Raw genomic sequence first — 24,517 nt, forward strand, 5'->3', positions numbered from 1 at the left:
GGGCCTGTGTCAGTTTTTCTTCTGCTGAGTTCTATGAATTTTAGGTCATTTCTCCATCTTGCTTGTATATCCATCCCCCCACCCCCCAAAAATACATATTTTAATTGTAGAATACAGTATTTTACTCATTTGAAGTTCCAATTACTTTTGTTGACCCATGACCACCAAATCTATAGAACGTTGGGTACTAAAATTTCCTTTCTGTACTCACGACTCACCACTGGTATCACGTGTGTACAGAGCTTTAACCAACCAACCAAGAATTTCTTTTTTCCATATTTAAAGTCATAGGTATGAATTCATTTCTTACTTGACTAAGAATACGGCCACATTTTCTTCCTATTTTTTCCACCAAATCAAAAATTGGAAAATTCCAAGTATTTAGCTGCTCCATGATTGAGTCCAAGTTATCCATGACAAGAGGTTCAGGAGCAAGAATTGGTTTGTCCTGGAATAAAGATGAAAATATTTTAACAATATACAGTTTTTCTATAAAGCATTCATGCTTTAGTAAGTTCAATGCAACAACTGAGTTTATTTGAAATAAATGACTTAAAACTTCAGGGTGAATGGGTGATCTTTAAAAAAAAAAATCAAGATGAACAAGACATTGGCCCCTAAGTAAGGAGAAATGGTCCTGATGCTGTTTCAGACCATTAGTTTTGTATTAGTAGGTGCCTGCCTGTGCTGGTTCATACATGCTACAGAAAAAAAGAAAAGAAAGAAAAAGAAAGATGCTTCTTCCATAAGTTTACATAACTACTGTGGAGTTCCTAAGTAAAGAGTCAAGGGTTTCAGAACATTTGGAAATTGTATTACATTTATCTCTTTATATGTTTATGTAAAATTTTCTGGGTTGAACATTCCTAGCTCATATTGGACTCTTAAAGAAAACTCATGAGTGAGAAGGAGGCGTTAATGATCCCTACTGAAATTGGTCAAATTTGTACTACTGCTTCAAAATTAGGGTTAATCCTGCGGAATGACAACAGCCACATTTTTTCAGGATTTTAATTTAATTCATGTGATGTTCAGTCTCCAAAGAAACATGTACCATATGAATGTATAGACATTTTATAACTGAACCCTTGTGAGGACATTCCTAAGAATACATCTATCAAAAAAAAAGAAAGAAACAAAGAAAGAAAGATAATGCAGATAAAAAATGTAAATTATTTTGATTGAAAATCTCTTTGATTTAAAAGTATAAATGATAAATCAGGTTAAAGAAGAACGATAACAGCAGTAGTTGATAATCACATGACAGCCCACTATTTGCTACCATTTTCTGCCTCCCCAAAATTAACCCGACTCAAATATGCTTTAATCTTCTTTAAATAGATCACCTTAAACACACAAAGTAGGTCATTATTAAAGGATATTTTAATGGGTAGCAAGTGTCTATGTAAACCTGATTTAATACAAAAAAGAAAACAAATATTGACTCAGTTTCTAAATTATGGAGTTGCTAGAAATACACATGCACAAAACAACAACCAGCAGATGTCCTAGGACAACTAACACATTTCACTTTATTGAATAATTGATCTTTATAAAATACTAGAGGCCCGGTGCAGGAATTTGTGCACCTCGGCCTGGCCTGCAGGATCAGGCCAAAACCAGCTCTCTGACATCCCCTGAGGGGTTCCGGATTGCAAGAGGGCACATGCCAGGCCGAGGCACCCCACTGGTGCATGATAGGGGCTGGGGAGGATTGCAGGAGGTTGGCCAGCCGGGGAGAGACTGTGGGAGGGCTCCAGGGCTTTTCCTGCCTGTCTCGCTCAGTCCCCATCAGCTGGACCCCAGCAGCAAGCTAACCTACCAGAGCGTCTGCCCCCTGGTGGTCAGTGCACGTCATAGTGACTGGTCAACTGTCTGCCCCCTGGTGGTCAATGCACATCATAGAGAGTGGTTGAGGAGCCTTAGCATATCATTAACATATTAAGCATTGATTAGTTGAATGGACAACTGACGACTAGACACTTAGCATATTAGGCTTTTATTATATAGGATTATTTTACTGAATGAAGTAATTCATTTTTCTTATGCATATTTACACTTTTAGATTGGGTTAAGAAATAGCTATAATCATTTGTGGAGATGAATACTTATGTTTTTATTCACTAAGAAAATAAATTATTAAGCAATAAGACTTAAATAGGAAAAATTATATTCATATATATGGAGAAAGCTATAATACATCTAAAATCCAAATGAGATATTTCTGTAAACCTAATGATTCTTGGATCTATATCTAAGCCAATCCCTATAATAGAGTCCAATTTCTCACGTAAACAAATGAGATAAGTGATATGGGGCTACCAGGAACATCATGGTCTCAGGTGTGTAGGGGCTACTAGCCGAAGCTTTCCTCAGCGGCTCTGCTGGGCACTCGGTTTCATCTTCATTCTGTACAATATCACTGCTATCACTGTTGTTATTAGTTTCATAATCAGAGGTAACTTGAGCAGTGTCATCTGGAATTGAAAGAAATCAGTCTGTTATGAAACTTGTAACAAAAATGGGGTCCCATTTAAAGTGAATATTCCTAAAATGCTTGTGGTTAATACAGTGTTCAGAGAACTATTGCCTTCATGAGCCTTTACACACCAAGAATATAGGATCTGTTGGGTGTAGATATATAGAAACATTTTGGACAGCTTTGCACCAAGATTTTACCCATGATTAACTCAAGGTAGTCGAATTATGGATGATTTTGATTTCTTTTGTTGTTTTTAAAATTTCTCATCTAAAAACATCAGGAACATTTCACTTGTGATCAGAAGAAAGTAAAGCAATTTCCTTTTTTGAGGAAGAGAATTCAAATAAAGAATTACCCGTTCTGCTTGGTGTCCGAATGGCTGTACCACTTCTCTCCAGGGGCCCATCAGCAGGATTGCCTTGGGAATATGGCCTGCCACAGCTGAGAAATATTGGAACAGCTGTAAGTATATCCTCTTTTCAAAAAAATTATAGGCATACACCATCTATCTACATTGATAGATAGCAATAATCAAATATTTCTACCTTCTACTTGTTTGAGGGAGAAACTCATTTAGTTTTATACATGTATGCTGATAGGCAGTATATTGTTTTCTTTCTTGTGAGAACATGATCAATACAAAGGATCAGAAGCTTCATTTGACTCTCATCCTTTTCCATAGTCTAGACCATATTGGAAGTGAAACTACCAGCAAAATTTTGTTACATTATTCAGAGAATCCTGGGATAGTCTGATCTCCTTATATAGTAATGATTTTGGAGATGTCAATGTGTATTTGGTCAAAAATATCTCCCCCAATAGAATCCCTCTGGGCCTATGTAAAAACCTCACTATTAGATTTATTGTTATGGCTGAAGACATTTTATGTCCAAAGAGCCCTTTAAGAAAAGATTGTACATGTGGAAATAAAACAATAATATATGATTTTTTTGCCTCCAAAGTTAATTTTTTATTTTTTTTTTGCAGATGGATCAATTACCTGTTAAGGCCCTAAGGAAATGATGAAGGCTGAATGTAAAATGACAGCATAGGATTCAAATTGAGAAAAACAAACCAAGGAGGTACATTGTGGGTAACTGAGAAAAAGAAGATGTCTGAGAGGTGGTACCTTCAACTGAGGAGGTTGGAGGATATAGGATACTTTTGCTTTCTCAACCATTTTGACTGTATTATAAATTTAAAAAAATAACCTCACAAATGGCCTGGCAAATTTCCCCGCTCACTCATCTTGTTTAGAGACTTCATGGTTAGGTTTTAATTCTGTATTTTGCTTCTGAGTTCCTTCCTTTTGCCTAATATTACAAAGGATCTCAGAGGGCTTCTGTTTGTTATTTAACCACAGATTCACTCAAAAAATAAAAGAAGTGAGTGATAGTTTATACTTTAATATAATTAATATCTCTTCCCCCCCCCCTCCATTGTGCTTACACTCGTGGTACAGATAAACACTTTCTAGTTAGAAAGTCTTTTCATCCTAACTTAATTTACTTTTTGAGCCTTGAAGGTAAGTGGAAAAACATCGCACTCAAAATATTTCTAATTATGAAATCCCATCAGGGAATCAAAAGAAAATGACAGGGCCAAAGGAAAAAGAAAGTAGATGCCAATGATGTGCTTACATTGTCCAATGAAACTTAGTAGAAGCAGCGTTTATTAGTTTTAAATTTTTCATTGCAAGATAATACTTAAAAGGAACATTTAAATTAGTAGTTCAAACATACTACCTTTTATGCCAAAAAAACAGCTTGTTGCATAGACATTACAGCAGCCAAGAGACTGGGAAGCAACGCCAAACCCTTCGAGTTCAGCAGGGGAAACCACAATAATTAGTCGTGTGTTTCTGGAGCTCTCTGGGCCTACATGGGTGGCTGCCTTGAAGGCAATAATAAAACATGGTTTGAATTATAGATTTATAAAGCCCAAACAAATAAAACACACACTACTGGATTTATAAACATTACTGAACAAGTAGGCAGTGAAATTGCCTTGTTTTTCTCCAAAAGCTTTTTTATAAAAATCCCATTACATTCTTCCTGCGAGGAATACAACAAATAGACTGTGATGAGAAAAGCTATGTGAGCGGTAGATCTTTCCTGGCCATCTCTCTCCTTTCTTTAGGTGACTTATATCACACAAATCTGGAGGCCACAGCTGATGTCCTTGATGCTGATATCCCACGCGGCTTCTTCTTGGCTTAGGATGCATACCCCCGAAAATGTTTCTGAAGGATGCTCCACTAAACACTAGCTCCGTGGGCAATTATTGGGTGTTAACCTAGAGAAATTGGTTCTGTGGTTAAATAAACAGACAATTCTAGATGAAACAAAAATCAAGAGGTTTTCCTTTTGCAGGACTTCTCAGAGCTTTTGATAAAGTTATGCATGTTGTGAATCACTAAAAGGGAAATATGTATGTTTTACCACAGATCATGCTTTTTTTTTTGGTAGGGGGAAAAGATGGGATTAGTATCCTACAGAAATTATTTTATTTAAAAAGCTGTCATAGAGAAGGCGGCAGAATAACTTTTGGTCAGTAGAATAACTTTTTACTCTGGCCATGGCCAAACAAACAAACAAAAATGGTTTTTTTCCTTTAAAAATATTTATAAAGAGAAAGGAAATAAAAATAAAGGTTATAAAAAAACATTCATTTAATACAGAGTTTATAAACAAAGGATCTGAATATGAAATTTGTGAAGCTCAAAACTGAAAATATTGATCAAATCTGGGTCTGTTGAAACATGTGATATTAGAAGAGCAACATGTAACTAATTTATTCAAACGGTTATCCTCATTAACCTTAGAAAAGACATAGCATTTTATTCAAGACATTCCTGTGATTATACTTAGTTTAAAAACACTCAACTCCTTTCAACTGAATGAAATATTGTAAAGCTTTAAGTTCAATCGTTCAAGATGAAGCTATTTCTGAAGAAGAACACTATGTTAATCTGTAAGAGGAGATATTTCTGTCTTAGTGACAATGTTGACAAAATAATTACTCTTGCCATGCTAGGCCCTTTTTTTCTAACCCTCTAGGAAAAGACAACACTTCGCAAGTCTATTCCAATATGGTAGATCAGCACAAGCAATTGCTTGTTTGCATTCTGCGATCCCTGTGTTATTTGCACATTTTTAAAGTGTTAAAATGGGAATTGCAAACTTAAAATAAAATGCCTTTAAAATCAATATAAAACCCTCCCTGGAGAAGAAGTAAAAAAATATTCCAACATAATATCAAATTATATTAAATTACCTGACATGATTTTTAAAAACATATGCTTTATGTATGTTCTATCAGTAAGCAGACAAAATATACAACTAATTATTGCATCTCTCAAGATTAGCTGTACGACCCATATGGACTCTAAACTTTCTATTAGTAGAAAACCACTGAAAAATTAAGTTTCTATCATACCTTTTTCAACACAGATCACATTATCCTATACTTCCTTATCAACTACTCTGGCAAACATACACATAGCCATGTGGACTGCTGGTGAGTGTTCCTAAGAGGAGAAGTATTACTGGTTTCACTATTAAGCTCCAGTTAACAATATACAATTCTTACCTGCTACATATAACAGGTGGCGTCAGTATCTGAGGAGACAGGTCAGGGGCACTCTGAGTGTAAGTTAAGGCCCTGTGCGAACCTAGGCCTGGTTTGGCAGTTGTCTCGGCAGATTCTAGAAACTGAACTGTAGAAATTTTGCTGACTGGACTGCTGGCTGGAGTCCCTTGGAGAGGTGAGGAACAGGGCGATGAGAGAGGCGAAATTTTAGCGAGGGCACCTGAGAAGAAAAGAAATCATTAAGTCACAAGAAATGTCTTTGGAATTCAAACTTGCAACTCTTAAACTTCACCTTGGACTCCTTTGAACTCACTAAGAGCCCCACAAGTACTCGGGCCTTGGGCTGGCCTCCCCTGCATGCCACCATCTGGAGACAGGGTGGACGGGGTGTATGGACAGTGGGGGTATCTTCACAGCATGAAATAAAAGGAATGAATCATTGTGGAGACAATTGGTGGCAATGTTGGCAAATCCAGTGAAAGCCTTGGTGGCCTGGAGTAACTTCAAGACAGAAGAATATTATTTTTGTTTCTTGTCATTCTAACACGATGATAATGGTTAACATTTTCTCATGCTTGCCTTCTCTTCTGCTGTGAAGTTTTTAGCAGCAAGAGGATCGGGAATTATGTTAAATATTAACATGTCTGGAGCAGAGTTTGGCAGGCATACAATGGTTAAAATATGTAAATAAAGAAGATACATTCATCAGGCATTCAACTCTATTAACCATGGGCATTTTTAGCAAAATGTCTAGTTTGGGTGTGAAATTACTTTGATCAGAGTAATTTCTGAAGAAGACATTTAAAAATGTAATATGCTCCCTTTAAGATCAAACAATAGGCCTGAAGTTTAAACTTTAAGTGTGGGTATTTGTGGCAAACTGTTTATTCCCAGTTGTGAGAATTTTACAGAACACTGAATTAGATTTCCAATGTTTGAGTATAGGGACGATGTCTTTTGAATTTCCTCTCTCATGTAGGGGAAGCAGCCCGTGTTAAAATTGAAGAAAAGACAGAAATAGCTTCTGAACAACTACCTATTTACCAATGCTGAACAATCTACTGTAAAGCAAATGAAATGAAGTCGTTAAAAGTTGTTTCCGATTTCTCACCACTCCGGGGAAATGTACAGCCAGCAGCTCTCACATCATAATATGTGTGGTGAACTGGCAGCTGGCTTAGTCGGCTTCCCGTGTTTAGTTCTCCCAAATGTTTTGTTTGTCACACCCACAGTTTTCCTGGCCCACTGGAAGGAATATGAAGCTTGCTGAAGAGCTTTTGTAATTAAGGTATTTTTTTTTTATTTCTTTTGTTTTGTTTTAATATCGTACTCTTCCTTCGATTCAGTGTGGAGGCCTGCAACCCTTCCTAGTCCTTTTCTCAGTATTTCTATTGTTGATTCCTGATCAATAGATCAATCCTGGCCTTTATACCTAACTGAAACCTCTTAGACTCAGAGAGGTAAAATAACTTTCCCAGGGTCACAGTGTTAGTAAACAGGAGAATATGGAGTGGGGACAGTTATTCTTGTAAAAGGTGGCTTATTAGCCATACCTCTGTCAGAGACTGCCCACGGGAGAATGCATTACCTACTAGGCAACATTTGTATTGCTCTGTACAATTACAAGCTTTATGGTTTTAATTTTGATTTAGACTCTAGTGAAAAGGCTTAGCTATTTTAGCAAAGATATTGACAAACTTTCATATCACATCGTCTCTTAAGCCAAAAGAAAATTAAGTTCACTATATATTTATCTCAGAATTTCTCAACCAACCTATCATTGTGTGCAGCAAGTGTGTTACAGATACCTGTAAAGTATTAATGGTTGCAATTTTTTTTTAAAAAAAAACACACAACTTCATTTGGAGGCCCCAGAATAAATTTAATTTTTAATATTATCTCTAATATTAGACTTATATTGTAAATTATATTAAAATCTAATGTAATTAGATTTTCTTATTATAATTTTAGAAAATGCAGGAAATAAAAATTTCAACAAGCTCTAAATCCCTTCTCACTTCTCCACTGCTATATAACATCGTATTCACATTATTACACATATATGTAAAAAAAAGGTTGAAAAGGACTAGTTTAATTTAGACTATTTGTTAGATTGCTGGCTGACTAAGTCACCAGATATATAAGAAAAAAGCAGTATAAGCATTAAGGAGCTGGATGGGGGTGTGATGTGTTATGAAGGTTACATATTCCTTGCTCATTCAAGGAATACTGACTGCGAGCCCTGTTCCAGGGGCTGAGGAGGCAGTAGTGAACAAAAAATGCTCTATTTTTATGGAGCTTCCACTCTTTTGTAGGGAAACAAAAATTAAAAAGGAATTAGAAGAAGAAAAGGCCTTAAAAGAAGAGGAGGAAGGAGAAGAGGAGAAGGAAGGAAAAACAAGAAGGTTAAGAAAAAAAAAGGAAGAGGTATAGGAGGAAAAGGAAGACAAGAAAGTCAGGCAGTTTTAAGTAATAGAAAGAAAAATAATGCGGGGTAGAGGACAGAGGACAGAAATGCTCTCAGTGTAAAATTTCAACAGAGATCTAAATGTCTATTTAGACAAGCACCTGGGGAAGCATGTTCTAGAAAGAGGGACCTACCAGAGGATCAGTGTGGCTTCAGCTTAGCAAGGAGGAAGAAGAGGGGCAGGGAACGTGGCCAGAGAGGTTGCTGGGTAAGATGGTACAGAGCTGTGGGCCAAGGCAAGGGTTTAATTGCCGTCTCAAAGAAAGAGAGACTCCTGCTAGGCATTGCCTTAGACATTTCCTTCATTATTTTGTTAGGTAATTGTGAGTTTTTTGACAAGTTTCTACCACTTTTTTTACAAAGCCCGTGGAAACATTGCACATTTCTGTTTTGACACAGCGTACTCTCTGAAGGTCATTTACGAGAAGAGTGACTTTTTTTCATTGCTAATTTTTAGTAGATGCCAGCTGATGTTCTCAGAGAAATGAAATTCTCTCTTAAAAATCCACTCAACGATTAGAGTTCTTAGAACTCATGGATTAACTAAACTTAAAAAAAAAAATAAGCAGACCTTAAGACTCCACATTTACTGCCTAGGATGAAATTTAAAATAAACCTTGAAACAGAGGAGAAGCACTTTGCTTCTGCAGAGCTGAGAGTCTATGTATTTTGAATACAGCTAACAAGCAAGAGTCTTGGCAACAGCCCTGAAATGCAGGGATATTTTTATTCTGTAGGTGAGAAGATAAGGTATAAACATATAAATTCCTTTGTTTCCAAAACCGAACTACTATTTCTCACAGTGTGCATTATCTTAGTTTACTTAAAGTTTTAAAAACAGAAAGAGAATGCCATAGGAAATGGGCCCATGTTTACGTATTAGTTTTCAAGTAGATGGAAAGATATAAGTGAAGATAAAAACCAACTAATCTTTTTAGAAAGGAAAGACTACAAATGAAATTATTTCAGACACAGGAACTGGATACTCCAAGGAAATGGAAGAAAGACCCTTTTTTTTCAAGTTTTCAAGAACAGATTGTTTTTTAAGGTAGTTTAAGTGTAAACGGGTGTAATGTTAGTGAACTTCATAACATTTGAAATCGCATCCACCTTTATGTTGTACACTCACACTTCTACGCACACACAACCTGGTAAAGGGATGAGATAAATATGTATTTATTCAAATATGCTTATCTTCATTTATACTCAGCAATTTTAAGAGATTCCAGAAAAGAGACTTAGCTCAATAAATACTAATCCTTGAGTAACTGAAGCTGGTCTAATGTGAAATACTTAAAACATTAAAAAATAAAAAAAATTTAAGATATAACTTTAAAAAATTCTAAAATGCCAAGTCCTTTGAGTAATTCAGTCTGTAATTTCTTGCTCCCAAGAGCATGAAAAAATGTGTATCAAGACACAAGGAACTTTGGGCAATCAAAGGGAGATGATAAACAATACTGGAAGGAAATTATTTAAGTGAATCCATCTGTTTTGTGCTGTAAAACTCTCTCAGCTTAATTTTAATTGAACAAGAAAGGAACCAGCATGTCTGATAAATACATGCCTCTTTTCCCTGCCCACAGGCAAATGGACAATCCTAATAGTTTTCCAAAATAGAACATGTATCTAAAGTATAGAGAATGCAAAAATAAAAATCACAAAGTCATAATTTATCTCTCATTTCAAATTTTCTATAGGAAAAACTCAGTCTAGCTTACTTTATGATTACAGAGAGGTCTGTAATCATTAAAATAAGATTATAAGAATTTCATACGAATTATAAGAACCTGGGAAGGGACTACTATAAACACATTAAGTATGAAATAAGAGGAATTTTAAGAGCTCATTAATGACATAATGGCAGCTCTACATTGTCAGTGACTCATAAATAGAAAAGCAAGATTGAAAATGCAAATCATATTTGAATCTCATATTTTATGCTTTAATCAAGACTCCTCTGTGATTTCATCCATTTATTTTATATTAGTAACTGTAAATAACTGGTTGTGTTTCAGCTATTTAAATTAATGCAGACTGATCAAGCTAGAGGACACACTGTTGAAAGATTTGTGCAAAGCACAGATTTCATTAGTCCCCTCTAAAAACAGGTCACTTATTTTTCAGTGGTTCTATTTTCTACTTTTTGCTTGCATTCTCCTACCTCTTTTGCCCATTGGTTGGTATTTTCCTCCTTAGACTCTATTCACACTTCGATTCTATTTCCTTATATTCTTTGCCACATAAAGGGACTTTACCAGGTCCCTTTCTACATAGTTTAGTTAAAACCAGCTTGCGTCACAGTCAGTTATATCAAACATAACACACCTAGTTAGCTCAATCAACCCAATACCATCATTAAAAGGAAACAAGGATTTCAAAGCAGAAGGACCTATCTGATCAGGGAGAACTGTAATTGAATTTCAGGTCTCTGATTCTTGATGGATTTTTCCCCCCTTTTGGCAGACTTTCAGGGATTTTAGTTGAATTAAGCATGCTTAACATATAGGCTATTTTATAAACATTTAGCTCTGCGGTGATAGCAGTCTAGAGATGCCGCAATGCAAAGTCCTCTCCAAAGTAATCATGATAGAAATACCTTATGCTCTTTATGCCAAGAAGGGAAAGAGATGTTTGCCTTGGCTGTGGCTCTAATTTCTACCATCTGCCTTTGCAATATCTTACATGGACATTTTTTTCCTTTGACACTTGGCCCTTTCTTATTGAGAGTAGTCATAAGAATTGGGGAGCAGGACACAGGAAGATGAGGCTGTTCCTCATGTCTGTTCCCTCATTTGTTCTGTTATTTCCAGTGAAATCACTAACCATAACTTTCAGCTTCCTTTTCTTTCTTTTTATCGAGGTATAACAATGTAACAATATATTAGTTTCAGGAATACAACATAATGATTCAATTTCACCTTCTTGAGTTTATCATGTTGGTTACTGTGACTTTAATTTTATTACCTAAATGAAGAAAAATGAGAGACAGAAAACCAAATCATTCCATTATCTTGTACTCAGTCAAGGGCAGTGCCAAAATATTTTAATTTTAAATTGCCTCAATTTGTTGTTCTAATTTTTTTCCCCAGTATAAAGTCATTAAAACAAAATAAAGAATTTAGGATGAATTATGTGAGCTTGGAAAATTTCCTTGACATTTCTGTGTCTCAGTTTCCCCATCTGAATCCATTTCCTGAGCTACACAATAATGTAGAATACTTAAATTCATGTTTCATTTTTTGAGTAACATATTATTATTGTTCAATATTTTAATTCTATCTTTTAAAAATACCCAAAAATCTGGAAATGCTATTGTTTATGCATATGATGTTTGTTTGATGGACTCATGGTTTTCAAATTTATTTATTCACCATTTTTATTACATCTTAGACCTCTCTGCTATTACTTTTATTTCTAGACTTCATCCATCGTAAGTTCCTGTAGTTAAAATTTGGTAGTTGGTAAAGTTTTGACTTATTGGAAAATGTCTTTAGTTCACTCCTATTCTTGTGAGATAGATTTGACATACACACAATTATAGGTTGACTATTAGATTCTTTAAGAACTTTGAATAAAATATTCTGTGTTCTGATGCCCTTTATTCTAGAAAGTTCTGCTCTCAGACTGACTGCTTTTCTGGAAAAGGTTATTTGACTTCATCTGACTAACTTTAAATTTTATTTTTGCCTTTGATGCTGTGTCGTTTCAGAATGTTGTGTCCATGTGTGAATTTTTTCCCCTTTATTCCACTTTTCCTCAGAGTTTATGTCCCCTGTTCTCTACTACAACTATGATGATCTAATTAGAAAGTCTAATTCCTTTTCTTATATTCTTTAAAATCTTTTACATTTTCCAGTTTCTCACTTATGTTGCACTCTGGGTAATTTCTTCACATTTTCTGCCTCCCCGTTTATTAATTTCCCCTTGAATACTATATTACGTCACTTAACATATCGTATTACCTTGATTATGTCTTTAAAAGTTATGTTTAGATGACCTTCAATGATATCTTCTCCCATTGCTGTTATTTTTATAACCTGTATTTTTCTTTAAATATTTTAAAATTAAATGAAATATTTTAGCATTTAAGTATCTCCACCCTTTTAGAGATCTGTAAAGTTATTTTCTTTCCTTTTTCTCTAGCTCATGTTTCTTGTGTGCTTAGTGATCTTGGTTGCAAGTTCCGATTTGCTTGAATTTGATATGTTGAAATCATATGGCCCTTAACTGGTGATGCTTTCCTTCAAAAATTATTTGCACATATTTTTATAGGGAGCCTAGGGGTCCTCCTGACCTCTGACCACTTTAGTGCCTCTTTATAAGTCTCAGGTTTAATGTGAAGTGCTCACATCCAGTTACTTCACCTTGCTGGAGTCCCACCTGAGTCTCCACAACACTGAGCTAATCTGTATCTGCCCCCAAGGCAACCCAATTTAAGTATCTTCCCACCTTGCCTGTTCCTGGCCTAGATGAAAGCTCCAGTCTATTTCTCAGGCCATTAATGACCTAAGTTATAAGATTTAATGAACATTTTCAAAGAGCAGAGAGGACCAGATTAGTTTTTGGAAAACCAAATAACCTTTAATGGTTTCACTCAGTGATGCAATTCCAGTAAAAGTATACTTGCTGGAGAAAGTGTCTTCCTAACACCAAATAGTAGAGATTTAAGCAACGTTGGTGCTTAAATGGTTTCAAGAAATAGTCACCAATATAAAGGGGGTGATAAAAGGGAAAGAAATCACTAAATTTTCTTTCTAGATGTAAAAACAGACAACAGAAATGCTCCCTTAATTTGTGTCTCTTATACTTATGAGTATATTTCTGTTGGTCTCTTGAAATATCAGTGGGATGTGAGTATTACTTCGCTAACCCTCATAAAAACATTGTCATTCTGAGAACTTCTGCTTCTGGCTATGCTTCTGTAGTTTGTAGTAAATTTCTGTTGCTTTGACAACAAATAGAAATGCTGAATTAAAAAAAAAAAAAAAAAACCTATCAAGGTGAGACAACTAATTTGGAGGACTAGGATTCTAGAAAGAACAGATCCTTAGCAGTGTGACCAAAATCCCATGAACTGTTCTTCCTTTCAGAGCATTATTTACTAACAATTAACCTGGAGCAAAAGGCTGAGAACCCAGGCAGCAGGATGCAGCAATTAGAAAAACAAGCCAGCAGAGCTATTAGCAATGTCATGAGGCTGATGACACAAAAATTGGAGTTTGGGGCTATCAAGACAGGCAGAGTTTGAATGTCTTAACAGCCCAGTGAGAAGGGGGTGGTGAGTGACAACATAAAGTAAGAATTTCTTTGAAAAATTATAATATGTATAGTAAATAAAGCATTTCTTCAAACTCCTATAAATACCATACTCCTGAAAAATAAGTTTCTTTTAATAGCCACTAAGAATAAAATTGAAATTTCATAAGTACATTATTAGCTCTGATATTATAAGATGAAGCTTCCAGAGATTATCCTCAATGGTGATATGTGATTTCCTATTCATCCAATATGCTCAAGATAGAGTAACTGGTATAGCAACCTTGAAAGCATCTGTTTCATCATATAAAGTGGAAATTTAGGTAATTAATTGGTTATTGAGGTATTTTTCTTTTTACAAGAGTCAAACCAAATATACCCATGTGCAGAGCATCCTCTGAATCTTATTTAAACACTTAAGGCTTAGTTCTCTTGGTGACTGCACATTCAGTGAATACGAACTCTTCTCTCAGCAAGTCACTTACCTGGGCGACTTGGCTTTTTAGCTTTCACATAGTTAGCTGCAGAAACGGCATAGGATGAAGTGAAGGATCTGCTTTTGGTGAGGGTCATCATCGTGGGGTTATTCCAAGAGTCAGAGCTACCAGCACTATAAAGACAGAGCATAAAGAAGAATAAGTAAATTGTTCATCAACCATTGGGGCAGAACTTGCCAAAACCAAACCATCATTTCCATATTAGACTTGCCAATCTGAGTCATGGTCCAGGTTCAGTGATAGAATCACCTTGTCCAAATGACAAAATAGGGCAGCTAAGCTCAATCTCTGCTGTGTGGATTTAGCAGTCACTCATCAAGCATATGGGTTAACAAAAGCACAAAGATAACTTTCCTACTTATCCAATTACTAGGAATCAAACACCTCTTTCTATTTATAGAATTACTAGAGGCCCGGTGCACGAAATTCGTGCACGGAGGGGGGTTGTCCCTCAGCCCAGCCTGTACCCTCTCCAATCTGGGACCCCTCGAGGCATGTCCGACTGCCCATTTAGGCCCAATCCCAGTGGACATCCCTCTCACAATCCAGGACTGCTGGCTCCCAACTGCTTGCCTGCCTGCCTTCCTGATTGCACCTAACCGCTTCTGCCTGACAGCCTGATCACCCCCTAACCACTCCACTGCCAGCCTGTTTGCCCCCAACTTCCCTCCTCTGCCAGCCTGGTCACCCCTAACTGCCCTCTCCTGCAGGGTTGATCACCTTCAACTGCCCTCCCTTGCAGGCCTGGTCCTTCTCAACTGCCCTTCCTTGCAGGCCGGGTGCCTCCCAATTGCCCTCTCCTGCTGGTCATCTTGTGGTGGCCATCTTGTGTCCACATGGGTGCAGGATCTTTGACCACATGGGGGCAGCTATATTGTGTGTTGCAGTGATGATCAATCTGCATATTACTCTTTTATTAAATAGGATAGAGGCCTGGTACAGGGGTGGGGGCCAGCTGGTTTGCCCTGAAGGGTGTCCCGGATCAGGCGGGGGTTCCCTTGGGGCGTGGGTGGCCTGAGCGAGGGGCCTGTGGTGGTTTGCAGGCTGGCCACGCCCCCTGGCAACCCAAGTGGAGGGCCTGGTACTTGGAATTTATTTTCCTTCTACAATTGAAACTTTGTAGCCTGGAGTGGAGCCAAGCCTGGGGTTCCCTCCGAGGCTGGCAGCCATTTGTGTTGGGGTTATAATTGAAACTTTGTTGCCTTAAGCAGGTGGGCCCCGCCAGGGTGTGCGGAAAGCTTTGCTTCCCCTGTTGCTGGCGGCAACCCTGGCCTGCTCTCTCAAGCTCCATCCTGCCGCCATTTGTTTGAATTTGTTTACTTTCTATAATTGAAACTTTGTAGCTTGAGTGGAGGCTTAGGCCTGGCAGGGGCAGGCGGAAAGCTTGGCTTCCTCTGTTACCTAGGAAACCTTGTTCTCTGTGGCTGTAGCCATCTTGGTTTGGGTTAATTTGCATACTCGCTCCGATTGGATGGTGGGCGTGGCTTTTGGGTGTGTCAGAGGTATGGTCAATTTGCATATTTGTCTATTATTAGGTAGGATGTTCCTCATAGGTTTCCTGAAGACTTGACAAACTAACTACTTAAGATGCAGAAGGACTTACATGAATTGTGTTCTTTATTATTTATCATTCTTGGTATATCTAAATTAAAAAATTAAGTGCTTGTAAAATCACTCAAAAATAATATTTTTGCAATATTTCCTTGGGAAGGAAAAGGCCAGCAACAGGGATTTAGCCTACAATTTCTTCTAATGGTGATACCCTGGGGAAAAAAGGATGATGATCAAAATCTCCTTGTAAACATGCGAATGATGAACCTGCTGTTAAACACTATACTATTTACTAGGTGAAAGATAATGGATGGTGAGGTTCATTTAGGGAATGCTTTCTGCAGGACATCCTTGGTTTGTCTAGGTTATTATCTAATCTAATAATAGACAAATATGCAAATTGACCGCACCTTCGCTACACCTAAGCCACGCCCACCAGCCAAGCCACGCCCACCAACCAATCAGGACGAGTATGCAAATTGCCCCAACAAAGATGGCAGCTAATTTGCATATCAAGACAGCGTCCAAAGAAGCCAAGAGCTGCAGAAGGGAGTAAAACTTCGAAGAAGCAAGCAAGCCGGGGGGGGGGGGGGAGGAGAAGGGCGGGGCGGAGGCGGGGCTGGGGGCGAAGGGAAACACGGGCTGGCTGGAGGAGAAGGTGAGGCGGGTGACAATGGCGGGGCGGAGGCGGGGCCGGGGGCGAAGGGAAACGCGGGCGTGCTGGAGAAGGTGAGGCGGGTGACAAGGGAGGAACGGAGGCGGGGTAGAGTGCAGCAGGAAATCCTATTGCAGGATTTTTCCTGCAACGGGAAAGCTAGTTATAAATAAATCTGGAAATAATAACCTATTGGTAGAATAGAGAATGTTACATAGAAATGTAATGAATGGGATCTACATTTTGGAGATGTTCCAAACCAAAACTTAATCTGCACGCATTGCTCAAAACACAATGTAAGCCTAATTATCTGATGTTAATCCCTGTGCTCCTCTGCATTTAAACCATGCATACACTTTTTTTCATTTCCAAAGCTGGCCTCCAACCAACTGTAATTGGTTGGGCCTCTCTTCCCCTGTAATTTACAATTCCTGTTTGGTAAGTAACTTCTCTGAGAGATGTGAAACGAATAGGAGCATTGCTAACCTTGGTAAAGGTGCTTCATGCAGTTTGATGCTGGCGCTGCGATCCCGCCGTACTGGGGCCGGCTCCAAAGTGGGTAGACCTGTGGCTGAGGTGGTGGTTGTCCAAGTTGACGAAACTCGTCTCAACAAACCAGGGGGCAAGCTCCTTCTCAGGCGCTAGGAAGAAGGAGAGTTGATTTTATTGCCAAGCATATTTTCTACCACTAACCTCAATATCATACAATGGAAGAAAATGGCTTTTATTTGGAAGCAAACTTACTAAACTATATTGGTTGAATATCACCTGTCCAAAATGTGGGTACTCAGATATGCAATAAAAGACTCTGGTCAAAACAAATGAATACTATAAAATAACATTTTGGAACATTCACTTCAATGATTACATGAATATAGGATTATTGGAATGACAGTCAACTACTTTTGAGGTAATTTTATAGTTTTATTAGTTCAACAGAATTTATATACCTATACACACATGCCATTTTAGTTATTATGAGCAGATTTCCCTCAAAAGTCACTTTTTTGGGGCATGAATTAATTTATATCATCTTGCACAACAGTCTCTACACCAAAGTGTTTATTAATTTAATTTTAATTTCTTGATGTACAAATGACAGGACATAAGAGTAAAAGAGTGGCCCTAGAAGGTTTGGCTCAGCAGCCTGCAAACTGAAAGGTCCCAGGTTCAATTCCAGTCAAGGGCACATACCTGGGTTGTAGGCTTGATCCCCAGTGGGGAGCATGCAGGAGGCAGCCAATCAATGATTCTCTCTCATCATTGATGTCTCTATCTCTCTCTCCCTCTTCCTTCCTCTCTAAAATCAATAAAAAATATATTTTTTTAAAAAAGAGTAAGAGTGTAACATAAAATGCACCACCTCTTTGTGGTTAATGTCACTTAGACCTCAGGCCGATGGGTAACGTCATCAGTACCAATTCCTCCTAGTAGGAGACTTTGCTGGTTGACCTGCAACTTTCTCTTTATTATTTCTTCTCCTTTCATATCCTAAATGGGGTATGTGGCATCATCAGCACTGAGGCAAGATTCTGAGCTCACCAGGATGACCACCAGCATGGTAAAGAGGGTCTTCACCTTAAAAATTAAAGTGGAGATATTCTGCTACAACTGTAGCAGCTATTACAATGGGTAGGAGCTCAAACCATTGGTCTAATAGACCAATCGTGTAAGCACAGTTTATAAAGATGCAGTCTGCTCTCTTGAGGATTTAGACATTTCTGAGAAATGAAGTATATGCCTCTGATACTAAGCAGTTTTCCATGCCCCTGAAAGATCTTAATTTGCATCTTAGAAGGTAATTCAATAGCAAGACAAAAGGTCACCCACTGTAAATACCAGGATTGTTGCCTATAAATCTGTCCCTGACTTCATATCCATTTTGAGAGCTAAAGGAATCAGTTAATCTATCTCCATTCATGTCATGCTGAGCCATACCTTTCTCAGAGAAGTAGATGTTGGAAGGAAACTATGTAAACAGCTAATGGACAAGGTTGTGTAAAGAACACATCCCTGAGCCAAGAGACACAACAGCAGGAGCTTGCATGTTACTGATTGGTCACCAGTTCAAGAGAATGGCTGCTGGTTTCCCAAATAGATAAAGGTGCAGGCCGTACCAGGGACCACTTACATTCTGACTTATTCATTTTTTTTTAGTCTTTCATATGATTTGTTTTCGACTAAGGTGAGGTCTACACCACATTTAGGATCTATCCTTTGTAGCTTACTTCTATGAAATTCTTAGTATATCTTCTGTGTAAAAAGAAAAAAAAAATACAAAACATGAAGACCATTTTTTACTTTAAATAATCCAAAATCAACTAAAACTGTTCTGAGTTCAAATCTTACTGGGTTGGGAAAGCCATTAGAGTACAATGAAGGATACCATACGAAGAATGCAAAGGGTGGAGAAACGGCGTGTTTCAGAAGGCAATGGATTTTACACAGAAGCCACACCAGAATGGGAACAGGGACTTTTTGTTGCTGTTGTTCTGCTATAATCTTATCCCACTCAACAGGGCCTGGCATATAGAAGTAAAAACTTCTTGAAAGTCTGAATAAAAAAAAAGGTAAGGTAAAATGGTGAAATTTTAATTTACAGAAAGCAATCAAGTATAAGGACAGAAGTCTTCATGTTAAACTTTCATTACTCTGGTCACCAGGATCAAGACATTTCACTGAGACACTGACTTAAATTAGCATATGGGTTCCGAGAGAGAGACCTAGAGGAAAAAGAAAACGTTTAAGCTTCCCATGGGTGTGTCACTCCTACCTACCTTGGGAATAGCCAGCTTGTCTTTTTCGGAGCTTTCTTCAGAATCAGAACAGGTATAGTTTTCACTGAAGGAAACGACAGGATTCACTCGGGGCTTGTGAATGGCCTGGAAGGTGAGCTGGGTGCTGAGCAGGTTGCTCACGGCCCGCAAGGATGTGCACACATTGGGGGGCAGAGAAGGGTCTGCCAGGAGGTCGGTAATGAGGCCGTGAGCCTCGCCCATCACGGCAATGTCCACAGTGATACTGGTTCCTGAAGACTGAGGCACCAAACAAAGGAACAGTCAGATACGCAAAGGTCTGCATCTGAAGGCACAGGGAATGGATTGGGCTTGTTTGCTAAACGGACTGAATTGACTCTTTGGGGCTACAGGACAGTAACATTCAAAACACATTTCTGTTTCAAACTTTGCCAAAATTTGCCATAGCTTCCACCATGTTTGTGTTCATGGCACACTTTTTTTAATGCTAGAAATTTTTTTTGGGGGGGGGGAGGTAGAATACATTTAAAGAGATTAAACACATACACATTAATTTTTAAAAGGCACAAAATTTCAGAGAACCTGAGAAAGCTTCATATTCATTATTCCTTATGGAGAGCTCAACATTTTAATGTATATTATCTAGCAATTTCATTTTGGAAATAACATTGTTAATATACTATACGATTTTAATTTTAGTAATTTCTTTCTGAAAAGACAAAACTTTAGCTTTATTAAGATGTAATATTTTAGCCTAGTTTGTGGTACTTATTCAACTACTATTAGAGATAAGCACAAAAAGCAACTCAATTTGTGTTCAAATTCACAAATTGTCCCTCTTCCGGTGGATGGTAAGAATAGACATTTTAGTTCTAGAATTCTGCAATACATTTATCATATTTTGCCAAACTGCCTATCAGACTGAGAGCCATTTGTGTGGTGAAGGCCTGGGTGTGTGTGTGGGGGTGGGGGGATGGGCGGGTGGGTGGGGGGTGGAGAGGGTCCATAGGAAGAAAAAAGGGACATCTGTAATACTTTCAACAATAAAGATAAATTAAAAAAAAAGAGAAATTCGTGTGTTTTTTTCCACCCCTCACCCAAAGATATTTTCCATTGATTTTTAGAGAGAGTGGAAGGGAGAGGGAGAGACAGAGAGAGAATCATTGATGTAAGAGAGATACATCCATTGGTTGCCTTCTGCATGCACCCCAATCAAGACTGGGGATAGAGCCTGAAACTGAAGCACGTGCCCTTGACCAGGAATCGAACTCAAGACCCTTCAGTCCACAGGCTGACACTATCCACTGAGCCAAACTGGCTAGAGCAAAATTGTGCTTTAAATTTTAAAAAATTAAATTACAGTGTTCATTCAATATTATTTTTTACTAGTTTTAGGTGTACAACATAGTGGTTAGACAACTGCATACAAAGTGTTCCCCCTGATATTTCCAGTACCCAACTGGCACTATACATAGCTACTAGAATATTATTGACTACTAGAGGCCCGGTGCATGAATTCGTGCACCAGTGGGGTCGCTCGGCCTGGCCTGTGGGATCAGGCTGAAACCGGCTCTCTGACATCCCCCGAGGGGTCCCGGATTGTGAGAGGGTGCAGGCCAGGCTGAGCGACCCCACTGATGCACAATCGGGGCCAGGGAGAGATGAGGGAGGTTGGCCAGCCGGGGAAGGACCACAGGAGGGCTCCAGGGCATGTTCAGCCTGTCTCGCTCAGTCCCAATCAGCCAGACCCGAGCAGCAAGCTAACCTACCATTTGGAGCATCTTCCCCCTGGTGGTCAGTGCATGTCATAGCGACTGGTCGACGGATCAACTGTCTGCCCCCTGGTTGTCAGTGCATATCATAGCAACTGGTCGACCGGTTGACTGTCTACCCCCTGGTGGTCAGTGCATATCATAGCGAACAGTTGAGATGCCTTAGAATATTATTAGCATACTAGAGGCCCGGTGCACGAAATTCGTGCACGGAGGGGGGTTGTCCCTCAGCCCAGCCTGTACCCTCTCCAATCTGGGACCCCTCAGCCTGTACCCTCTCCAATATGGGACCCCTCAAGTTGGACATCCCTCTCACAATCCAGGACTGCTGGCTCCCAACTGCTTGCCTGCCTGCCTTCCTGATTGCCCCTAACCGCTTCTGCCTGCCAGGCTGATCACACCCTAACCACTCCCATGCCAGCCTGTTTGCCCCCAACTTCCCTCCTCTGCCGGCCTGGTCACCCCTAACTGCCCTCTCCTGCAGGGTTGATCACCTCCAACTGCCCTCCCTTGCAGGCCTGGTCCTTCTCAACTGCCCTCCCTTGCAGGCTGGGTGCCTCCCAATTGCCCTCTCCTGCTGGTCATCTTGTGGTGGCCATCTTGTGTCCACATGGGTGCAGGATCTTTGACCACGTGGGGGCAGCTATATTGTGTGTTGCAGTGAGGATCAATCTGCATATTACTCTTTTATTAGATAGGATAGAGGCCTGGTACAGGGGTGGGGGCCAGCTGGTTTGCCCTGAAGGGTGTCCTGGATCAGGTGGGGGTTCCCTTGGGGCGTGGGGTGGCCTGAGCGAGGGGCCTGTGGTGGTTTGCCCCCTGGCAACCCAAGTGGAGGCCCTGGTATCTGGAATTTATTTTCCTTCTACAATTGAAACTTTGTAGCCTGGAGCGAAGCCAAGCCTGGGGCTCCCTCTGAGGCCAGCAGCCATTTGTGTTGGGGTTATAATTGAAACTTTGTTGCCTTAAGCAGGTGGGCCCCGCCAGGGTGTGCGGAAAGCTTTGCTTCCCCTGTTGCCAGCAGCAACCCTGGCCTGCTCTCTCAAGCTCCATTCTGCTGCCATTTGTTTGAATTTACCTTCTATAATTGAAACTTTGTAGCTTGAGTGGAGGCTTAGGCCTGGCAAGGGCAGGCAGAAAGCTTGGCTTCCTCTTTTACCTAGGAAACCTTGCTCTCTGTGGCTGTAGCCATCTTGGTTTGGGTTAATTTGCATGCTCACTCTGATTGGATGGTGGGCGTGGTTTATGGGTGTGGCTTGTGGGTGTGTCGGAGGTATGGTCAATTTGCATAATTGTCTATTATTAGGTAGGATTACGCTTTGATTGGTTGAATGGCCAACTGGACGACCGAACACTTAGCATATTAGGCTTTTATTATATAGGATATTTTCTATGTTGTACTTTATATTCCCATGACCAGTTTGTAACTAACAATCTGTACTTCTCAATCTCTTTACCATTTTTACCCAGTTTCTCTAAACCCCTTCCCTCTGGCAACCATCAGTCTGTTCTTTGTATCTATGAGTCTGTTTCTGTTTTGTTTATTTATATTGTTCTTTAGATTCCACACATAAGTGAAATTATGTGGTATTTTTCTTTCTGTGACTGACTTATTTCACTGAGCATAACGCCTTCTAGATCCATCCATGCAGTCACAAATGGTAAGATTTTGTTCTTTTCATTGGCTACAACTGTATATATTATATATGTACAACAGCTTTTTTATCTACTTGTCTATTGATGGGCACTTGAGCTGCTTTTATATCTTTGCTATTGTAAATAATGCTTCAATGAACATAGGGGTGCATATATTCTTTCAAATTAGTGTTTGGGGTTCCTTTGGATATATACCCAGAAGTGGACTTGCTGGGTCATAAGGCAATTCCATTTTTAATTTTTTGAGGAACTTCCATACTGTTATCCACAGTGGCTGCCCCAGTCTGCATTCCCACCAACAGTTGCATTCCCTTTTCTCCACATCCTCACCAACACTTGTTGTGTGCTGATTTATTGATGATAGCTATTCTGATGGGTGTGAGGTGATATCTCATTGTGGTTTTAATTTGCATTTCTCTGATGATTAGTGGTATTGAGCATCTTTTCACATGTCTTAACTTCATTTTTTTAAAGTATATTTTTATTGATTTCAGACAGGAATGGAGAGGGAGAGAGAGAGATACATCAATGATGAGAGAGAATCATTGATCGGCTGCCTCCTGCATGCCCCACACTGGGGATCAAGCCTGCAACAGGGGCATGTGCCCTGACCGGGAATCAAACTGTGACCCCCCTGGTACACAGGTCGATGCTTAGCCACTGAGCCACGCTGGCTGGGCAAGAGAGAGAATCTTTGATCAGCTGCCTCCTGTACACCGTCTACTGGGGATGGAGCCCACAACCTGGGCATGTGCCCTGACCAGGAATCAAACCATGACTTCCTGGTGCATGGGTTGATGCTCAACCACTGAGCCACACTAGCCAGGCATTAACTTCATTTTTATAGTAAAAAATAACTTGGCAAAATCAGAATCAGATAGCTGGAACTTAGAAATGCTGGGCTGCAAACACAAGTACTCTCATGCTTCAGCTTAAGTGTTGAGCTAGTACACTGGAATAAATACTGAACCTTTTCATCTTAAGTTCTTATGTATACATACCTGTATCTAATGTCTTATTTAATCACTAGAGGCCTGGTGCATAAATTCATGCACATGTGGGGGAGGGCACCTCAGCTCAGCCTGTGTCCTCTCGCAGTCCAGAAACCCTCAAGGGTTGTCCGACTGATGGCTTAGGCCCGCTCCCCATGGGAAGCGGGCCTAAGCCGTCAGTTGGATATCCTTAGCGCTGCTGTGGAGGTGGGAGAGGCTTCGGCCACTGCTGCTGCGCTCGCCAGCCATGAGCCCAGCTTCTGGCTGAGTGACGCTCCCCCCCTGCCCGCCCCGCCCCCCATGGGAGCACACTGACCACCAGGAGGCAGCTCCTGCGTTGAGCACCTGCCCCCCTGGTGGTCAGTGCGTGTCATAGCAACCGGTTTTTCTGCCATTCAAGTTGCATATTAGCCTTTTATTATATAGGATTGGGCCATGTTTTTCTCTGTGTGTAGGCCTAAATATATATTATAAACCAGTAAAAAAATTTAGTGTAATAGAAACAGCATTAGGATGTATAATTATGTACATTTCGCTTATGTACCTATATTGTTAACTTCAAAAATGTCCACAAGAAATGCCAGTGAACTAGGTTAACATTCCCTTGCAGAAACATGAATTTTCAAATGCATTTCCAATTATTATGTTTCTGAAAAACTCAGTATGATCTTCTGAAAGAGTAATATTTATTCCTACCCATGTCATTCTAATAAAGTTGAACTAACAAGTTGCACACCTTCCCTAAAAAATTGAAAATTTAAGTCAAACTTTGTTTCTAGGATATACATTTGTAGACTTTCTGACACGGAAATTAGCAGCTTATGCTCTAATAATTAATA

At 39.4% G+C, this 24,517-nt stretch overlaps 1 protein-coding gene across 2 annotated transcripts in view; it reads right to left on the reverse strand.

Moving 5' to 3' along the window:
- Positions 1 to 24,517, reverse strand: part of PDE3A (phosphodiesterase 3A) — a 260,175-nt gene that overhangs the window by 23,472 nt on the left and 212,186 nt on the right. The window contains exons 3-9 of one of the 2 annotated variants that reach the window (XM_054719231.1): positions 19,280 to 19,537; positions 16,989 to 17,143; positions 14,285 to 14,400; positions 6,074 to 6,293; positions 2,838 to 2,923; positions 2,323 to 2,477; positions 311 to 448 (exon numbers count right to left, since the gene is read on the reverse strand). In XM_054719231.1, the coding sequence (XP_054575206.1) occupies positions 311 to 448; positions 2,323 to 2,477; positions 2,838 to 2,923; positions 6,074 to 6,293; positions 14,285 to 14,400; positions 16,989 to 17,143; positions 19,280 to 19,537 (1,128 nt within the window). The remainder of the gene's footprint in view (positions 1 to 310; positions 449 to 2,322; positions 2,478 to 2,837; positions 2,924 to 6,073; positions 6,294 to 14,284; positions 14,401 to 16,988; positions 17,144 to 19,279; positions 19,538 to 24,517) is intronic. The other variant, XM_054719232.1, reaches the window with a different exon arrangement.

This window comes from Eptesicus fuscus, chromosome 7, assembly GCF_027574615.1.
Source record: "Eptesicus fuscus isolate TK198812 chromosome 7, DD_ASM_mEF_20220401, whole genome shotgun sequence".
NCBI classification, from domain to species: domain Eukaryota; kingdom Metazoa; phylum Chordata; class Mammalia; order Chiroptera; family Vespertilionidae; genus Eptesicus; species Eptesicus fuscus.